Genomic DNA, 20,255 nt, shown 5'->3' on the forward strand with positions numbered 1-20,255 from the left:
GCCTCCACCTCTTTGCCCTTTGTATGTTTGGCGGCAGCACCTACTCTCTACAGCTTCTCTAGATACAGCCCTGTTTTTGCAGCTGTATATTAGTTCTCAAGGCAAAACTCAAATTTCTAGCTTCATCTCTGGGTTTTCTATAGCCTTTTTAAAAAGAGATTTATTTTACTATGTATACAATGTTCTGTCTGCATGCATGTCTACATGCCAGAAGAGGGCATCAGATCTCATTATAGATGGTTGTGAGCCACCATGTGGTTGCTGAAAATTGAACTCAAGACCTTTGGAAGAACAGACAGTGCTCTTAACTGCTGAGCCATCTCTCCGGCCTGCCATTTTTTTTTAAATGGCAGAAGTATAAATATACTAGCATAACTCATTCCTAAGCAGAATAGCATTAAAAAAAAAAACCCAAACAACAACAAAATCCCCACCAGATTTAGGTCAATAAGAATGCAATATGATGCAATATGGCTGCCTCTGTTTTCAGTAGAATAAAACAGAAGAGTTCTGCAGTAGCCATACTAGCTGTCAAAATAAAAACAGCAAACACATATTCTTCATCCTGGCAGAACTCTCCGGCTGTCATTCTTGTGCTTTACTGTATACTTTATACTCTTTAGCATTATGGTTTTTCCGCATATTAGATATTTAATAGATTTTGTCAAATAGGTGAATGAAAGTTTATAATATTTTAATAACAACTAATACTGTAGTGTTCTTGTGTGTTCTAGATACTCTTGAGACTATCTTTTTTGTTTTCTTCCCGTAAGGACAATGGCTAGAGTTAAGTACTAGATAAAATCTACTGGAGAGGAATGTTAATTTTGCTGGATATTGGTTACAGACACTTCTTAAATGACTAAAGCTGCCCGAGTTGGTAAAAATGAGTAGCTGAGCTGCTTGATTGACAGCTTTCAAACCCTTCCCTTGTCACCGGTGCAGTGGCAACTGTCCTGAAGCTCAGCAAAGCAGCAGTTCAAGGTTGGGCAGAGACCCAAACCAGCTGGTGACTACTGTCATCTTGTGGTGAGGTTCAGTGTCTTCCCCCTTGCCCCTCTTCCCCTCCCCACCACTTCCGGAAATCACTGCTGCTGCCCATCAAGCAGCCACTTCTCCAGTTACCTGGAGACCGTCATCCTGACAACCCTGAGAGAGACTTTCTTCTAGCTGCAAAGACACGCTGTCACGGCTGCTGTGCAAGCTGCTGTTTCTATCTCCACCCACTTTGCAGATGTTCCCAGTTTGGTCAGGGAGGAACACTTCTACCTAAGGCAGATCTAACAACTTACACACTGGCCTTAGAACAGGCCTTGCTGCGCAGACTGGTGGACCAGCGACTGTATGTGGGTCTGGTCCTGCCCTTCCTTCTCTAACTGTATGCACAGTCCTCCCTGCTCTGTTTCATGAGGGTAGTCCAGAAGACCCCCCTCCTTTACACTGTGCTCTTGGCTGCAGCATAGTCTCCAGTGAAGCTTTTGTCATTTTATTAGCTCCTCATGCTTCTATCTTGGGTAGAGCAGGCTGAGGTAGTTGCACCAGGAGCAGATCACACCAAGGGCTGCTAAAAAATGTCTAAAGGACTCCTGGGAGCAGAGGAGAGCTGAGAGCTGTGGACGGTGAAGTACTGTAGAGAACGGAGAACTGAGAAAGGCAAGGAGCGAAGAGGGAGACTAGAGAGGAGCTGCAGGGAGACAAGTGCCCCTACCATTGGGAGAGCTCCAGAGAGGCCCCAAGATCGAGGAGCTCTGACTGCTGAGGACTGACCAGCAGAGGCTAGATCCTGAGCTGCTGACATTCAGAGCATACTGTACACTGGAGAGTCCAGAGCCACTGAGGTCAGGTCTGACAGGCATCTTGTCTGTTCCTGATTTCTGTCCCAATGGAGTAAAAAAAAAAAAAATCTGGATCATTTAACTATATAGTTTTTACTGTAGACACCACGTTATTTTTTTCTTTCTTAAGATTTATTTTTATTGTTTTAAATTATATCTAAGTGTGTGTGTGTGTGTATGTGTGTGTGTGTGTGTATATATTCACATAAGTGCAGGTGCCCATGTAGGCCAGAGGTGTCAGATCACCTGGACCTGGATTGAGACTGTTATAAGCTGCCTAACGTGGGTGCTGGGAACCAAACTCAGGTATTATAGAAGAACTTCAAGTGCTCTTAACCTCTGAGCCATCTCTTCAGCCCCTATTTTTTTTTCAATTGTACAAACCAAGGCAGAGAACAATTATTAGCCTAGTTTGTTAATTACTGAAGTCAGGGTTCAAAGCTAGGTCAGACCATATGTATTACACATACCTACATGGACTTACACTGCTTCTTGAAATGAAAGAGCAAGTGGTGGTAGCCCGTGCCTTTAATCCCAGCATTTGGGAAGCAGAGGCGGGGGGATCTCTGAGTTCAAGGCCAGCCTGGTCTACAGAGTGAGTTCTAGGAGAACCAGGGCTACACAGAAGCTCTGTCTCTAAAGAAAAGAAAAGAAATGAAAGACAAAATGTGCACAGAACAGATCTAACAACTTATATACTGCTGTTAAAACCAGCAGCCTTTGGTTCAGAGAAAGCAAAGCCCCAATACTAGGAGAACTTTACTCTGTTTTGGTAAGGTGGGGGAAATTTGCAGCAAAACACAGAGCCATGAAGAAAGTGGTTTGGGATGGGCATGATGGTACACACCTGTAATCCCAGGTACTTGGTTGGTCCAGGCAGGAGGATTATGTATTTGAGGCCAGTCTGAGCTAAATACTATGTTTCAAAAAAAAGGACGGGGGATGAAAAAGGGAAAAGAGGAGGGGAAGGGATGGGATTTAAAAGCCATTTATTGAACTGTAATTCAAAAGTGAACAAATCAGTGGTTGCGCAGCCCCACCCGGTCTGATTGATGACTCTCATGAGGAAACTGAACCTAGTGACAGCTGACTCCCCAAGTCACGTCCCTCCTAGTCCCTGGCAGTCTGTAATCTGCTTTCTGGTTCTTCAGATTTGACTCTGCCAGGAGTTTCAAGGAATCATTCATCATGGGGCCTTTTGCCTTTGCCTTTCTTCACTTAGCATGGTTTTTTCACGGTAAATCCATGTGTGTCATGTGTCAGAATTTTTCCTGGCTAATATTGCATTGTACAGATATACTGCTCCATTCAATAATTAGGGTTATTTCTCACTGTCTTATATAATGTCTCTTGAGGGCCACACTTTCCTATTTAATTTTATGAAGTTCAGTTTGTTTTGTTGTTTAAATCTTTTGGTTTGAGTTTGTTTTACATTTTTAATTTATTTATTTTGCTTTGGGTGCATGCGTCACAGCTTACATGTGGAGGTCAGAGTTTATTTCCTCTGTGGGGCCTCTGAAGCAAACTCAGGTTAGGCTTGGTGGCAGGTACCTTCACCTGCCTGTTGGCTTGATGATGGCCTGGTCTGAGGAATCTTAAAAAAATAATTATAGAGTCACATTTACAGGTGAGAAAGATTATCTGACCACAGACTAGAAAGCCAAGGGCTGACCAGGTTGGGATGGGAGGGTAAGGAATGGAGAGACATTTAGATGATTAGGAGTTTGATCCAGTAGGGTTTGGTGAGTACTGGTTGGTTATTGGGGATTGCAAAAAGAGGCCCTTCACTCCCTGCACAGACTCAGGCCTAGGTGGCCGTATCTATGGCTGCGCTGTTTCCCGAGAGAGCACAGAGACCCCAGAGCAGTGTGAGGAGAGTTACCTGGGAGCAGGAACAACATTCAGACCTGTTCACCAAGGCTTTCATCAACTCCTGTCTGACATGATATTGATGGCTGCTCAGCTTCTAGGCCAAGTGTGTCCTAGGTCAAGACCTCTGTCTCCCTTTGCCCCCCTTCCCCTTAGAAATAGTGAAAATGTGTGTAACGATAATGTCCTGATGCATGCACATTCTTAGCTTTATAACGTTTAACTCTGTTGGAGGAGTACTATTGAAAAGGGCAGATGAGGCCTAGAGCGAAGGCTCAGCAGTTAGGAAGGAGCTTTGACCACTCTTCCAGAAGACCCGGGTTCAATTCCCAACACCCACATGGTCCTTACAACTGTCTGTAACTTCAGTTCGAGGAGATCTGATAGCCTTTTTTGACTTTTGCAGGCACCAGGCATGTTGATGGTACATAGATACACATACAGCCAAAATACCCATACACATAAAATAAAAATAATTTTTAAAGAAGAGAAGAGGGTAGGGAGGACTGTTAACATCTTTGACTGTTCTCCATTCTTAATTTTTTTTTAGTATTCAAAATTATTTAATGGACAGTATAATAACCAAATTCATTAAAATGACCAACTCTGGCTGGTGTGTTGCACAGTGGTAGGTTATTTGCCTGGCATGCTCGGGGCCCTGGGTTCACCCTCAACACTGCCAAAACAGTCTCCAAGCTGGCACCGTGACCCAAGAAGCAGTAGCTTTAGAAGCCAGGCTTCCTCTCTGGGCAGCACCAGCTCCCTGTGTTCATTTCTGACAGAACAACTTCAGTGTTGCTGGGATTCATTCAGAACTGATTGACCTAGCTCTATGCCCACCCTGGTCTCTGTTATTGGTGTGTCACTATTTGAGTAGGAGAGAAAATGATTTCTCAAAGGCGGGCCTGATTTTCCAAGATGCTATCTTGGCCCTCAGAACCTACTAAACACAGCTGTAAACTAAAATGTTTAGATTCCATTTGCACCTCACATCGTGTTTTTACTTTTAATGTACTGGATTCTTGCTTCCTTATGGATTGATGATATTGTTGTATTAGCTAAACATTTGTTTCCTTATTCGCTTTATTTAGCATTCTCTGTCTTGGGGATGATTTGTGTTACAATAAGGCCTGGGTTCATAGTTTATCTTCTCTTGATATTCTTTGTGCTGTTTTTTACCATGATAAACTAAAGAAGACTATATGGATTCACCATATAGAAATAGTTATTCCATGTAATCCTATTTACCAAGTGCTAAAGCCATCATGGCCAGTTATTCATACATCTCCTGCAGGAGAGACTCCAGATAATGTATATGGCAATACAACCCTCTAATATCTGCACCCAGGGCTCCCACGTCCAAGCCCCTCTTTTACTCCAGCTTTTGGGAATCATTGGCAGCTGATAGCACCCAACTGGAGCCCCTTCCAAGATGGCCCTCGCTGGGTGGTGCTTCACATGGCTAATCCATTGAGAAAATAAAGACCAGGCCTATGCAGCTGGTGCAGTATGAAGGAACGCTAGGTGTGGCCCTCACCCAGAGGGGTCAGTGGAGAGCTGCTTCTGCCTTCCTGCTTCCCTGTCTTTCCCACAGTGAGGATTGGGAGGGCTCCTCAAAGAATGTCCTGTGTGCACATGCCCTTCTCCAAGCATTTCCAAGGACACTGGCCTGGAGCAGTGCATTTCCCCCAAGTTCAATGTCACAAGCTTGGAAGAGGTGGTGACACTTGCTAGGATTCTAGCCTGGTCTGATCGTGGCTGACTAGGTTGCTACCTGGATTGTGTCATTGTTGGTGAATCCAGGGGGACTCTTTATGTCCTCTCTCTGAGAAATCTTGGTGATCTGTGTGTTTGAATCTGACTGAAGAAGATAAAAGATGCTTGCAGTGCTTAGAAGTGGTTTCTTTTTTTCAAGGGAAATACCAAAAAAAAAAAAAAAAAAACATGTTTGGGTTTCTGATAGTGTAATTCCCAGATGAGAAAAACTAAATTCAAAAGTTTGCATTGCTGGGCAGCAGAAGGCCAGCATCACACACAAAAAAAAAAAAAAAAAGGCATCTTAGAACTCCAGTAATCATAAAACATGGAGCTTTGTTCTCTGCTGCTTGGTATGCTGAATTTTCTAAAATAGTTTCTTTTTGTGTCTGTGAGTATGGACATGCCACTTATGTGAATGTGCCCATGGAGGCCAGAAGAGGGCATCAAATCCTTGGAGCTGGAGTTACCACCCAGTGTTGGTTCTGGAAGACAAACTCAGGGCCTTTGGAAGAACTGTATGTGCTCTTAACTGCTAAACTACCTCTCCAGCCCACATTCTTCTTTTTGAATAATTTCCCTATATATGTTTGTCAGTCCACAAAATGAATATAACCTGAAAATAATTAACGTCTTCCTGTTGATCCAGTGAGTGTCCCTATGAGATGAAATGGTAAAACTACTTTTTTAAAAAACAAAGTTTTTTGGCTGGGTATAGTGGCGCACGCTTTTAATCTCTGCCCTCAGGAGGCAGAGGCAGGTGGCTGTCTGTGAGTTTGAGGCCAGCCTGGTCTGTCTAGATAGTGAGCTCCAGGACAGTCAGGACTATGTAGATAAGAAGATGAGACTACTGTCTCAAAAAAAAAAAAAAAAATAAATAAATAAATAAATAAATAAATAAATAAATAAATAACAAAACAAAAAACCAAAACCAAAACAAAACAAAAAAAAAAACCCAACCACCACCAAACAAACCCTAAAACCAGCCAAACAAAAACAACAACAACGTTTTCTGGACTATTTCATTAGACTTGGAGGATAAATTTTATATCAAGAAAGAAGAAATGAGTGCATTTGAGATAGTACTGATTGTAGGTTCATCACAGTGTGCATGCATATCTGTCCCCTCCGATGCATGATGAATCAGTGTATGGGAAATAAAACCAGAGTCTCTGAGGGTCAGCAGTCTCACCTCATTCAGGATGCTTAACCACTCCCCTCATCATATTCCCATTTTGTTTATACACCCATAGTATTTCCCACTAGTCATATGCATATACCTGGGCTCTGGTGACATGCCTCTGCCTGAGAAGTCCAGCCATGAACCTGCAGGACTCAAAAGTCTGCCTTCCATTGCTGCCTTTCAGGTATTAGCTTTCCAGCATCTAAAATTTAGTGCTTTAGGGCTAGCAAGATAGCTCAGGAGCTAAGAACACTTACTGCTCTCCCAAAGGACCTGGGTTTGGTTCCCAGCACCCACACAGTTCATCACAACCCTCTGTAAATCTTTTAAAAAAGAAAATATAATAGAATTATCTCATCTAAAAAACATTTTTTTATTTTACATACATTGGTGTTTTGCCTGCATGTATGTCTGTTGTGAGGGTGTTGAACCCCTGAACAGGAGTTACAGACAGTTATGAGCTGCCATGTGGTGCTAGGAATCGGACATGGGTCCTCTGGAAGAGCAGCCAGTGTTTTCAACTGCTGAGCCATCTCTCCAGCCCCCAGAATGTGTCTCATTTTTTTAAAAAGTCATTTTCTATATATTATAAAGTATTGATAAGATAGAAGACTTCTATTCTTTTCTACTTATTGTAAGTAACTTTTTTGGTTGAATGAACTTGTATTATATTATTATTCACATTATTATGTCTTATGCATAATATGTAAGGCCATTGTGGAAGAAGGGAGGAATTTTTATTGAGTGCTTACTATCTTCCAGGCACTGTTAAACTGTAATACATTATTTCATTAAACCTCCTCCATTGTTCAAATGAGGAAAATAAAAGAATACAAGGTTCAGCTGTGTGTGTTGCATGCCTGTAATCCCATGACTAGGGGGAGGGACTGAGGCAGAACAATTTTGAGTTCCAAGCCAGCTTGAGCTACATAAAGAGACCTTATCCAAATAACAATAATAAAATATTAAAAAATAAAACCCCACAAATCTTGATTTGATAGTTTTGGAATTTAAATCTTGGCAGTCTAGCTTCAGATTCTGTGCTCTGAGCCATTTCGGTATACTCTGTCAGCTTTCAGTTTTGACAGTAGCCTGCAGTGATGTATATGCACAGCACAGAGACACACACTTTTGTAACTGAAATACAAGTTTTACATAATCAATGTGGGTCCTTAACTCAGGCAGTATGACCTGTGTTGATACTGAGGTTGCTCTTCCTACTCCCATCCATCCGTTCATCTGTCTATCCATCCCACCTTCCCAAGTGGAAAATACTGCAGAACCGCCTTGTAGTATATTATTCATTCGCTCATCAAATACGCATTAAGTAGTTTCTCCATGCCGAGCCCCCTACAGGTGCAGAGGGTGCTGGGTACTGTGCTGAATAAAGTAGACCAGGTCCCTGTTCCTATAGAGTCCCCAGCCAGAACTGCAACTGGAAACAAAATTAGATGTGAAGACTACCACCATGCCCCCCACTTAAAAAAAAGGAAGAAATCTATTGCATATCAAGCTTATATTGCCTGGTAAATATATACCTATTTATTAATATCAGTTAAGTTGCTATAGAAAAAGGACAGTGTTGATTGTAGCATTTTTCATAATAACAGAATAGTGTTTTCAGGCAGTGGGTTTCCAGTATGTAGTAATTAAAATAATCTAGTGCCTTTTCTGTGTAAGTATGAGGACCAGAATTTGAATCCCTGGCACCCAGGTAAAGTGGGGCAAGCATAGTAGCCTGCCTAATCTCAGTACTCAGAAAGTGGAGACAGGGACTCCCCAGAGCAAACCAGCTGGCTAGAGTAGTTGAATTAGCTAGCTCTGGGTTCAAGTGAGAGATCTTACCTCAGTATCTATGGCAGAGAGTGATAAGGAAGACACTGATGTCAGACTCTGACCTCCATACATATGTGCAAACATGTACACATACACCCACACACATGCCCACATACATGTGAAAATGCACAGACCACACACAATAACATGTTGTAATATGTATCGATCTGTATATACTAACATTTAAATTAAGTTAAAATAGTTCAGTAAGCATTGTCTAGTACAAGACAAAGGCATATTACATACTGCAGTGTAATGCCTCCAAATCAACGCACACATACGATTAGTTGTGTAAAGTCTCAAAATAACTAGAATAAGCCTGTATATTATCAAGGACTTAAACACATATGTAGTAAGTGTGGGAAAACCTTCAAGGAATGAGCACACACCAGCTTGAGAACAATGCCTGTTACTTGCTGAAATGGAAGGAAAGGTTCAGGCATTAACACATTTTATTGAATTAAAAGATTTAGCAAATATGGCAAAATTTAATGGTTAAGTCTGAGTGCATCGTTATATTGTTTCTTACTATGCAAGTGTGTAATTAAAGTTGAGCAGGTGAAATTAGTTTGCTGGGATGAATTTCTGTTTCTGGGGCACTCAGATTTCTATGTAGTGTGTCTTCCAAAGATACATAATCTAGTGTCCTAAGGTTGAGGTTTCTTTCTGTGGCTCAGGCTTCTTGGACATTGAATTTCACCAGCAGAGGGCGCTGCTCTATAGAGAATGTGAGGTTAGGGTGGCCACTCAGGTTTTCATGATTCCCTGCTCTGCCCTGGTAAAGGAAAAAGTCACATATATTAAAAGTCCTTTTCTTTCTGCTTGTGAAAAGGGGCACAGAATCAATCTAGCCCTCTGGACACATTGTGTCTCTCTTAACATTTATAGTGGCATATGCCAGAGCATCCAGCAAGTCTTCCTCAGATGTGTGAGAGTGTTTTGTTGTTTTTTAAACTGACAATGCTCCTTGTTCTCTAGATGGAAAAAGATTATTCTTACCTGAAGGAGGTCTGTGATCACCAAGCAGAACAACTGAGCAGAACCAGCCTAAAATTACAAGAGAAAGCTTCGGAGAGCGACGCAGAAATCAAAGACATGAAAGACACCATATTTGAATTGGAAGATCAGGTGGAACAGCACCGCGCTGTCAAGTTACACAACAATCAGCTCATTAGCGAGCTGGAAAGTAAGTGAAGTCAAGCCTGGAGAAGTGCAGTGGTGTGAGTGGACGCTGTCAGGGTGGGTGACAGGTGGGAGGAGTTTCTGAGGACGTGGGTGTTGGCCAGGGTGTCGGAGAGTCCCCTTTGAGCACTCTGTGATCTCCCCAGAGAACAGCTCTTCTGAGACAAGCAGTAATCTCTGAAATTAAGTAAAACGCTGGGTAACAGAAGATAGATGACCACAGCTCTTGCAAGAGGGCAGGTGCATTTTGGAAGTGAATGTGCGTGTGCAACATCCTGAGGCCTCCGTCACTAGACAACCAGACCTACTTTGAATTCAGCTGTGACTGTGAGAGGCGTTTTTACCTAAGGATGACCTTCAGGGTTTAAGAGTGTTATTCAGAGTAAATTGTCAACGGCCTTTGTGTCTATGGTGTGCTGTCTTCAGGATCTGATGCATGAGAGCTAGGTGATCTGCTCAGAGTGAAACAAATCATATGTGCCTGTGGTCAAGTCCAGCATGCTTTCCATTGATGGAGAGACATGGGGTTTCTCACAGACGTTAGACACTTGGTTTCCAAAGAGGCATTGGTATATGGCTTTGTAAAGTCACTGCTTTGAATATGGAGCCTTTTTTGTTTGTTTGTTTGTTTGTTTGTTTTGAGACAGGGTTTCTCTGTATAACAGCCCTGGCTGTTCTGGAACTTGCTTTGTAGACCAGGTCTGACCTCAGACCCACAGAGATCTGCCTGCACCACCACTACTGGGAGGGGGGGGGGAGGGGGGGGACACACACAGCTACAACACCGCGACACAACATGGACATTTTTTAAGAGATTAAACATGCTTTGCTTTTATTCAGATCATCCTTATCAAATATCACATCTAATGAGTTTTGCCTTTTGTAACAACACTTAATTAACAAAGCTTTGTGTAGCACTAGTTATTACTAGTTGCTTAGTTGCCTGAGTTTTGCTGCCACGCATACACAGCCAGACTCCACATTACTCACAGATTCTGTGTTCCTGAATTCACCTACTCACTCAGATGTATGTGTACCCGCCAGATTGGCACTCAGAACACCTTCCTGGTTTGGGGACATGCAGAAAGAGGTGAAAGGTCAGCCAAAAAGTCAGAAAAATCTCTGTTATTAGCAGAGATTCAGCTCAAGAGACGTCTGCTTTCTGGTCTGAATTCTGATCTGTGTACAAGTGTCTTTTTTTTTTTTCTAAAAAATGTTTTTTGTTTGTTTGTTTGCTTTTTGGCTTTTCAAGACAGGGTAAAAAACATTTTTACATTTTATTTATTTTGGGTGTGGAGGTCGGAGGAGAGCTTGTGCGTATTGGTTCTCTCCTTCTACCATGTGGTTCCCAGGGGTCAAACCCAGAGGTGTCAGGCTTGGTGGTAAGTGCCGCTACCCTGAGCCATCTCACCAGCCCACAAGTGTTCTGTACATGCTATCCCAGAAACAACAAACAGAAACAAACAGAAACGTATTTGTACTTGTTTCTCATGATTTTTGATATTTTAAATACTCTCTTATGATGCTAAATTGCTGCCTACTGTCCCTAAGTGCAGGAAGGCTGTAACATACCTACAGGGTCCAGCCCCTCGATAGGCGCCTCCCAGGGTCTGGGAAGAATCTAAAACCAGCTGACAATTTAATCTTTGATGATAAGAAATGAATCTGCGTACACAAAACTCTTTAGCCCATACACTATTCTTTTGAGTCAGTTTTTTTCTCTACACTGATTCTATTCTGCTTTCGTGCCTAGCTTCTTTCTTGCCTGATTCCTCTTACATTTATCTGCTGTCCTCTAAGTTCTATCTTAATTCTCTCATCTTAGTTCTGTCCCATCTAGGTTCTCATCCATCTAGTTCTTTCCCACATCAGCTCCTCTCCTATCTCCTTCTTTCTCATCTTGTTCTTCCCCATCTGGCTTTTCCTCATCTTCCATCTTGTTCCTCTAGTACTCTCTTCCATCTCTTCAATCTAGTTCTTCCCATCTCAGTTCGTTCCTCTCCAGTTCTTAACCATCTAGTTCTTCCATTCTCTTTTCTCTTCTCTATCTTATCCTTCTCTGAAAATAAACCTGCCCTTTTATCCCTTCGGCCCTCATCTCTCCAAGCTATCTCTGCTCCCGCCATTTCTGGCAAGTGTGCCCGGTCACTAGGCAACTTGGCTAGGCAACTTCCATCACAGCTAGATGTACCTGTAAGTTGGAACCCTTTAGTTCTGAGTTAATTGTTAAGGGTGGATCTAAAACTAGAGATAAGACTTTGGAAAGGAGAAGGTTAAGTTTAATTAGCACATCCGCCAGGCCTTCTCAAACAGTCTGGATGCTTCCGTCTGTTCTTAGAAAGTACAGAGGTATCTCTGATAAGATACTTTTGTCCCTCCGGGGATGGTCCTGGCCTGATGCTGCTAATGACAATAATTACAGAAATACCTGAAATTAGGGATCCTGGCTGCGTTACTGCACAGAAGGTTATCTGAATATTCCTTAGTAGAGGGGAAATTGTTCCCAAAGAATGATGGAAAAGCTACAGTGGCACACGGGAAATTCTTAGTAGGAGATGGCTGATAATTGAAAGCCAATATCACCAAGACTCCTTGAACCTCAGCTTAACCTCTGGAAGGCCCTTGGCTTCTTCCAGATATTAGCTTGTCATAATCAGCTGAAATCCTACTTCATATATTTTTGCGGTTTGCAGCAATATAGATGTGTTAGAGAACCGTGGTCAGGTCTGAGCTTTTGTGATGGTGAATGTGAATTCAGTATCACTGGTCAGCAGTCCAGTATATCTAGAGAGAGGAAAAGGTCATTCTCCAATCCTAACTTAAGGCTTCTCTGAAAAGTGCTAGGGTGATATCCATTATGCACAGTGATACATCTTCATTGATGTTGAAGCTATGGAAAGGATGGGAAGGAAAGGAGCCTTATAAATTCATGGAATGAAGGCCAGTAGCCGACTGTGTCATAGATAACAGTGTCTCAATGCCAAAGACAAAGGAATTCATTCTCACATAGTCCAGGGCCAGGAGAATGTTAAATCCTTCTCATTGTATACTCATAAGGCATAAGAGAAAGGATACTTAAAGTACAAGAAGGTTGCATAGGCTAGGAAGCTACAGAAAAATGTTAAAAGTACCTGTTCGGAGGGACAAATAGCCAAACTAGTGGAAACACATGAACTGTGAACCAATAGCTGAGGAGCCCCCATGGAACTGGACCAGGCCCTCTGGATAAGTGAGATCGTTGATGAGCTTGAACTGTTTAGGAGGCCCCCAGGCAGTGGGACCGGGACTTGTCCTTGGTACATGAGCTGGCTTTTTGGAATCTAGGGCCTATGCTGAGACACTTTGCTCAGCCTTGGCGTAGGTAAGAGGGGACTGGGCCTGCCTCAACTGAATCTACCAGGCTGGGCTGAATCTCCAGGGGAGACCTTGCCTTGGAGGAGGTGGGAATGGAGGGTGGATTGGGGGGGGGGACTGGGGATGGGAGGAGAGAGGACAGGGGAATCCGTGGCTGATATGTAAAATTAAATTTATTATAAATTTTTTTTTTAAAAAAGTACCTGTTTGGTATTGGGGAAAAAAACGATGGCAGATGAGGTTCCTGATGCTTATGGGACTGGCTTGTTTTACAAGGACTCTGGCATGCAGAACTATAGCATGTAAATAGTGTTTCAGGTGATGAAGAATATGACTGGAGGTTTACAGGAGTCCAGTATTGTGTTTCCTTGGAAAGCAGCAGCTCAGGGTTCTCTAGTTGAATGAGCATGGTGGTTTCTATGAGGGGAGCTGATTGTGTGCTCTGTGCTTGGATTAGCTGGCTAGTGTAGAGTGACAGTGCCCATTGCCTTTGTTATGGACTGTAGAGCATTGACATTCAGTGTCACCCAGGCTTAATAGTCATTCTTGAGAACACAATTAAATATCTGGCCACTGTCTGTTTCCAAACATAGCACCCTCTTTATAAAGAATCAGGTCAAAGGAGACAAGTCCTGTTTTGTTTTGCTTTGTGATTTAGCACTGTGGAGAATGTGGTTGTATTGTCCCTAAATCCTTCAAAGTCAGCCCAGACACATTAAGAAAACCAGTGTATAATTAATGTCCAGAGCAAATTTCAGGCCCACATCTAGTGATTATATCATAATATATCTGAGACTGAAAATAACACGGACCGTCTTCTGAGAAGCTTTTAAACTCCTGCTAGGAATATCAAGGTATTATTAAAGTATATTTATGTCAGGAAGACAGGGACACTCAAATCCAGCCTTAGATTAATCCTTTCCTGCCATGAGCTCCTTGAAAGAGACAGACAAAACAACCAGAAACAAAGGAGGGGGTTCTTACTCTGTAGTTTTGATCCTAAACAAACCCCCAGGCCCCAAAAGCTGGTTCAGAGCTTCTGGGGCAGGATGTTACTGTGTGGATTCCAGCCTTCTCTGGAGATAATGAATTCATGGCCTTCTCCTCAACTCCCTCTTTTAAAAATTTTCTTTCTGTCTGTCTTTTCCTTTCTCTCTTTCCCTCCCTCCCTCCCTTCCTTTCTTTTTTCAGACAGAGTCACTTTGTGACTCAGGTACTAGGATTACAAGTATGTACCACTATGCCTGGCTTAATTCATATCCTTAATAGACAAATAGTTGGAATTTTTGCTTGGTGATTGATTGATACATTGATGCTTACATTTAAATGGCTTTGATAGCAGTGTGGAGAGAGCTAGAGGCAGGGAGAACAGAGGTCAGAATTTGTTCTTCATTAGTGACAGGTGGTTGTTCCTCCTGTGGAGCTGTGGTATATGTGGGCCCAGATCCTGGCTGTCTTCAGAGATTCTGAACCCATCGAGCGCTTATGCTTGCACACCTGTGTCTCATGAGTCTCAGGGTTAACTGCGGTTAAGAATGGTGACTCTAGAAGTGAGTTTCCAAGTCACAGGAGTAATAATCAATAGACTCCTCTCACACCAAAGCCCTCCAAATGTCAGTAATAAAGGCTGTCAGGGAAGCCTGAGGCCAGAGTGTCAGTTGTATGACATTGAAGCCTCCTCCCATAGTGCTACATGACAGTATGTACAACTTACCTTCCGAGGTTATAACCTAAGTGAGCACCACGGACACCTGTTTGGAGGCCTCTGCTTCTAGCTCTGTTTTCAGAGTCCTTACAACATAACGTACTGTAGAGGGATGGGCTTTAAGCCGGTGGTCTCTTGTTTTGCAGCTTTGCTTGTCCAGGAGCCTTGCAACTTTCTAACTCCGTCTAACTCATTTACTTCTAGGCAGTGTGATCAAGCTGGAGGAGCAGAAGTCAGACCTAGAACGGCAGTTGAAGACCCTGACAAAACAGATAAAGGTAAGTCATGACAAGGAGCCTCCTCAATCTCTTATTGGACATTATTCCTGCTTGAGTCGGAAACATTGGGAAAGTACCCTGTCCTTCTCTCCAGCCAGCTTCTCCTAGAACAGTGGTTCTCAACCTTCCTAGTGCTGCAACCCCTTAATACAGTTCCTCATGTGGTGGGGACCCCAACCATAAACTTACTTCATTGCTACTTTATAACTGTAATTTTGCCACTGTTATGAATCGTAATGTAAACATCTGATATGCAACCCCCAAAAGGGTCATAATCCACAGGGTGAGAACCACTATCCTAGAACATCTCCAGGCTATAAACCTGAGTCGTACATTCTTTCCGACAGGAAATGAAACTAAAGCAATCGTTCAGTTTTCAGTTAAAAGAACTCTATGACTCTAAGGAGTTATTTCTTGTGTCTCTTCCAAGTAGTGAGACACCATGAAAGCCAAGTCTTCCTGCTTAATCTTCTTCCTTAGTGACTGCTACTAGGATTCAGGAACCCCTACGTAGAGACCCCAGCACCCAGCCCAGGTCTGAGAGACATATGGATTCTGTCGTTTTTTAGGAGGAAACTGAGGAATGGAGGCGGTTCCAGGCAGACCTGCAGACTGCAGTGGTGGTGGCCAATGACATCAAGTGTGAGGCTCAACAGGAACTGCGCACTGTGAAGAGGAGGTTGTTGGAGGAGGAAGAGAAAAATGCCAGGCTGCAGAAGGAGCTGGGGGACATGCAGGGACACAGCAGGTGGGTCACAGGAAGAGCCACACTTCTGTGAGTCTAATGGGCACACAGCGCACAGCCAGTGCTTTGCTTCTCTTTCGATCTGTGTGTGCGTGCACGCATGCGTGTAAGCTGCTGAGTCATGGAGGGATGGGACGCTTTTGTGTCTCTCTGTGCCAGGTTTTGTTATGTCTTTTCTAGGATCACTGATCACTATACCACTACCATCAGCACTATACAACGAAAGACATTCTGTCAAAGTTCTGCATAGGATTTTAGAAAAAAAAATGTTTCACTTATATGTGAGAACACACTCATGAATACTAATTTGCCTAGGTCTCATCCATCAGGAAAAGCTAAAATGACTTTGAAGGAGAAATGCCACCAGATAAAGGAGCTGTTCCTACCAGCCAGGGCTGTGCCTCCTGCTGGGTGATCATGGGCTATTTCAAAAAGGCCTTGGCTCCAGAGGTGGAGGCACAAGGGTAGAAGCAGGTATGAGACTAGCACGGTCTAAACAGCGAGTCCAAGCCAGCCAAGGCTACCTTACATGGTGAGACCCTGCCTCAAACAAAAACAAAGAAGCAACAAAACTCATGTTTCCGCTGGGGCCAGTGGTGGCTGACACCTGTAATCCCAGCACTTGGAACCCCGAAAAGACAGAGGCAGGAAAATTAGGAGTCAGAGTCACCCTCAGCTACATAGTGAGTTCACTGAGCTTGTGGTTCCCAGCACCAGTATCAGGTGACTCACAAGACGTTAGCCCAGCCATGTTTAAGAGGAAGGTGTCCCTAAAGCAAACTTGAAGTTGATTATTATATAAAACTTAAGTGGGGAGCTGGAGAGATGGCTCAGTGGTTACAAGCATTGTCTGCTCTTCAGAGGACCCTGGTTGGATTTCCAACAACCAAACAGTGGCTCACAACCATCTGTAACTCCAGCCCCAAGGGAGATCTGATGCCCTCTTCTGGTCTCAGAGGGTATCAGGCATGCACATATACCAGCATGCATGCAGATAAAATACTCATAAAATAAAATAAAATTTAAAGTTTACATGGAATTTACAGACAAAATTAATTATAAACAGCATTTTTGGCATTCAGTAGTGTGGTATCTTTCCCTAATTGGGAGTCAGTATCTTTAACTTAGAGAATTTTGAGTGTTCAGAAATTAATGTTGAATTTCCAAATGTCTTTCAAATATAAAATACTGTCTTTTAAAATAAAATTTAGTGGGTTCTAAATATTAGTCTATGGAGGTTGCCTTAATCTTTGTGCTGCCCTGGATTGTTGATTTGCTTCTGAGCCTTAGGGTCTGATCAGTGATCATGAGTTTGACAACACTGGGCAAGTTAGATTCTTCCCCTTAGAATTCTGTTCCTTAGAATTCTATTGGATTGCCCGTCAAATCTGTTCCAGTTATGCCTTGTTCCTTTGGCTACAGAAGGATTTGTAGTAAGATCTACAGTTCTCTTGAAAAGTCGAGACCATTATTTCATAGTAGCAGCTTTACTTTCTGGCTACCAAAGAATGTGAGGTTTTGTTTTGTTTTGTTTAATTTAGGTCAGAAGGAGAATAGGAAATGGAGGTTTCCTGATGTCCCCTACTGAGATGATCACATGATCCTTCTGTTTGCCTTTGTGCCTGCTTTTGTTACCTGTTTTGCTTCCACATTGTGTGTCTTTGGAAGAGGAACCATGTCCTAACTTGCATTGCTTACCACTTGTGTTATTTTAAAGATGAATGTTTTATAAAAGACAGGCTCTACATTTCTGTGGTGACTATGCATGAATTATTGTACAAGATGTGGCATTTCTTGTGTAGGTTCTCTGATGTCATAGGAAACCTCTGCCTGTGTCCTGACAGTGTAGGGCTCCGTATCCTACATTCTGTCCCCTTAAAAATACGAATTGTGTTTTATTTTCCTAAATATTTTAAACCAACCACCCAAATCTATCAACTTATCACAAAACCTTTAAAAACATTAGGACTGACAACAGAGAGGACATGTTACTGAAAACCGTTAGGTTTCAGAGTGGGTTTGCCTGTCATTGCATTTCACAAGACATAGGACAACTGCTGATGATAGGTTCTTATCTGATTTTATACTTCTCACAAGCCTTGAAGAATTGACTTTTTTAAAATGCTTTTGTGTGCTGGTAACTTATCTCCCTCCTGAACCTACCATATGAGCAAAAGTGGAAGCCAGCCCACCCTCAAAGCTCCTGCAGCAACTTAATGTTTCCATCTTGGTGGAACCAGTTCTTGCCTGGCATTCAGTTTGACTTCGGCAGTCATCTCATAAGAACCCAAGGCTCAGTCATGAATGAGATACAGCCAAAGAACTGGCAGAGGGGTCTCTGATGAGGTCCTCCAAGCACAGCTGAGAGAGGATAAGAGCATCCAAAATGCAGCACAACTGTAACATGGAGCTAGCCATTCATACTCTCGTTCTGTGGAAGTGGGCATTCAAAGGAATCACTATAGAACGAGGCTGAAGGGGGAGCAAATGAAAAGCCCGTGTAAGAGTCCAGAGCAGCATGTTGTCTACAACTAAGTAATATCGCAACCAAGTGGGATATTATTTAACTCACTAGTAATCTTTAGTCCCATTACATTTTCAAATGTGTTTTTTTTTCCAGTGCTTTGAATGGGTTGAGAGTGTTTTGCTTTGAACTCAAGTAATTCTCCCACCTCATCTTCCCTAGTATTTAGAACTATAGGCACATGCCATCACTTCTTTAGAGTCAGGATAATTTATCTTATGCAGGGAATTGCCAGGTATGCTAGTGACATCTGTATCCCATATTTCAGAGGTAGAAACAAAAGGATAAGTAGTTCAAGATTATCCTTGGCTTCATAGTGAATTTGAGGCTAGCACGAGTTACATGAGACCCTATCTTAAAAAGAAAAAAAGAAAAAAAAAAGAAGGCCTATAAAAATGGCTTGGTATGTAAGTATGCTTGATTTATTAGTGTGAGGACCCAAATTCAAAGTAGTCCCAGTAACCATGTAAAAAGGCTGGTCATGGACAAAAGTGGGGGATTGCAATCAGGTAGATCCCAGGACTTCAGTGGCTAGCCAGCCTAGCTGAAACAGCAAGCTTCGGGTTCATTGAGAGATCCTGTCTCACAAGAGTAAGGCAAAGAGCAATAAAGAAAAACACTTGACATCTCTGCTAGCCTCTGTACATATAAGCACAAATGAGCATATATGCACACACATATATATGCACACCACATACAGCTACCCCTCAAATGTGTGTATACATATACATATACACACATATATATACATACATACATGCATAGATGTCCCCATATATCTCAATATCTTAATACTAATATATTGATGTTGTTAATTCATTCCTTTTTCTTTATGATGCCAAAGGGTTTAATTCATAAGATAAAGCAATTGTGACTATTCATGCATGAATTATTCTAACAGCAATAGTCAATCATAAGACAGAAATTGCATGAGCTATAAAGAGAAATAATGCAAAAGTCACGGAGAGTAATCACACTCTGTAAACTCATTCTTGCAACCAGCTGGCACTGTCCCCTTTCCTGTGTGGCTCTACCCTCTGTTTAGATTAGGAACTATGAGTAGGCAGTGTTTTGAGGTACTTTTCAAGCTCTCCCATTCTGAGGCTGCTTGGTCAGCTGGCCTTTCTCTGTTGAGTCAGAAACCCAAGGGCCAGCCCTGCCATCTCTCCTGTGCAGTCCTTGGAACTTCAAGGATGGCCATCTCCAAATGTTAGCTGTGACTTTCAGGCCTGATATTTTTCTTCCAAAATTTGAATAAGCTTATGTGTTTTTATTAATGGATATGAAAATGTTCTGTTTTACTGGACATATAAATTAATGAATGAAAGTGTAAGAGTTAATTTTCTCAGTCATGGCTTCTTCTATGTTTGGACAATTAGGAGATAGGCATTGAAATGAAAACTCATTGAAATTTAAACATCATGTCTAGGATAGGATGTACCTCGTTGGTATACTGTTTGCTTAGCATGTACCAGGCTCTGGGTTTAATCTCCAGCATCTAAATAAATAAATAGATAAATAAACAAATAAATAAATAAAGCCATCAGATCTGGGTTTAATCTCCAGCATAAATGAATGGATGGATGAATAAAGCAAGCCATCATATCTGTTTCCTAAGAAATTGAGTGCTGGAATTCAGCAGATACAGGGAGACACATAGGCATCTCAGTGTCTGGATTTCATGGAGCCACATACAACCCTTCTAACTAAAGGTGTTGATGATGAACAGGATATGTACAAGTGTCATGAATAATAGCAGGAATTATTTCTAGGATGACTTGCCCCATTCTTATAAAGTTTATCATAATAGTACCAATAGGCACCCATGGAAGACATCTTCAAAAGAAAGAACCTATTAAAAATATTAAATAGCTTGCTTGTAATGTATAGTATTAACTTCCAAAATAAAATGTTTCAGATTCATGTGTGTTGATCCTTGAATCTCCCCTGGATCACACATTGTCCTCAGTGCACATGTTGTTGTCATTG

At 42.2% G+C, this 20,255-nt stretch overlaps 1 protein-coding gene across 11 annotated transcripts in view; it reads left to right on the forward strand.

The window, feature by feature from the left end:
- Positions 1-20,255, forward strand: part of Specc1 (sperm antigen with calponin homology and coiled-coil domains 1) — a 280,028-nt gene that overhangs the window by 158,399 nt on the left and 101,374 nt on the right. For all 11 annotated transcript variants that reach the window (XM_037200768.1, XM_037200764.1, XM_037200767.1 and 8 more), the window contains 3 exons: positions 9,457-9,664; positions 14,924-14,997; positions 15,567-15,745. In XM_037200768.1, the coding sequence (XP_037056663.1) occupies positions 9,457-9,664; positions 14,924-14,997; positions 15,567-15,745 (461 nt within the window). The remainder of the gene's footprint in view (positions 1-9,456; positions 9,665-14,923; positions 14,998-15,566; positions 15,746-20,255) is intronic.

This window comes from Peromyscus leucopus, chromosome 8b (genome assembly GCF_004664715.2).
Source record: "Peromyscus leucopus breed LL Stock chromosome 8b, UCI_PerLeu_2.1, whole genome shotgun sequence".
NCBI lineage: Eukaryota > Metazoa > Chordata > Mammalia > Rodentia > Cricetidae > Peromyscus > Peromyscus leucopus.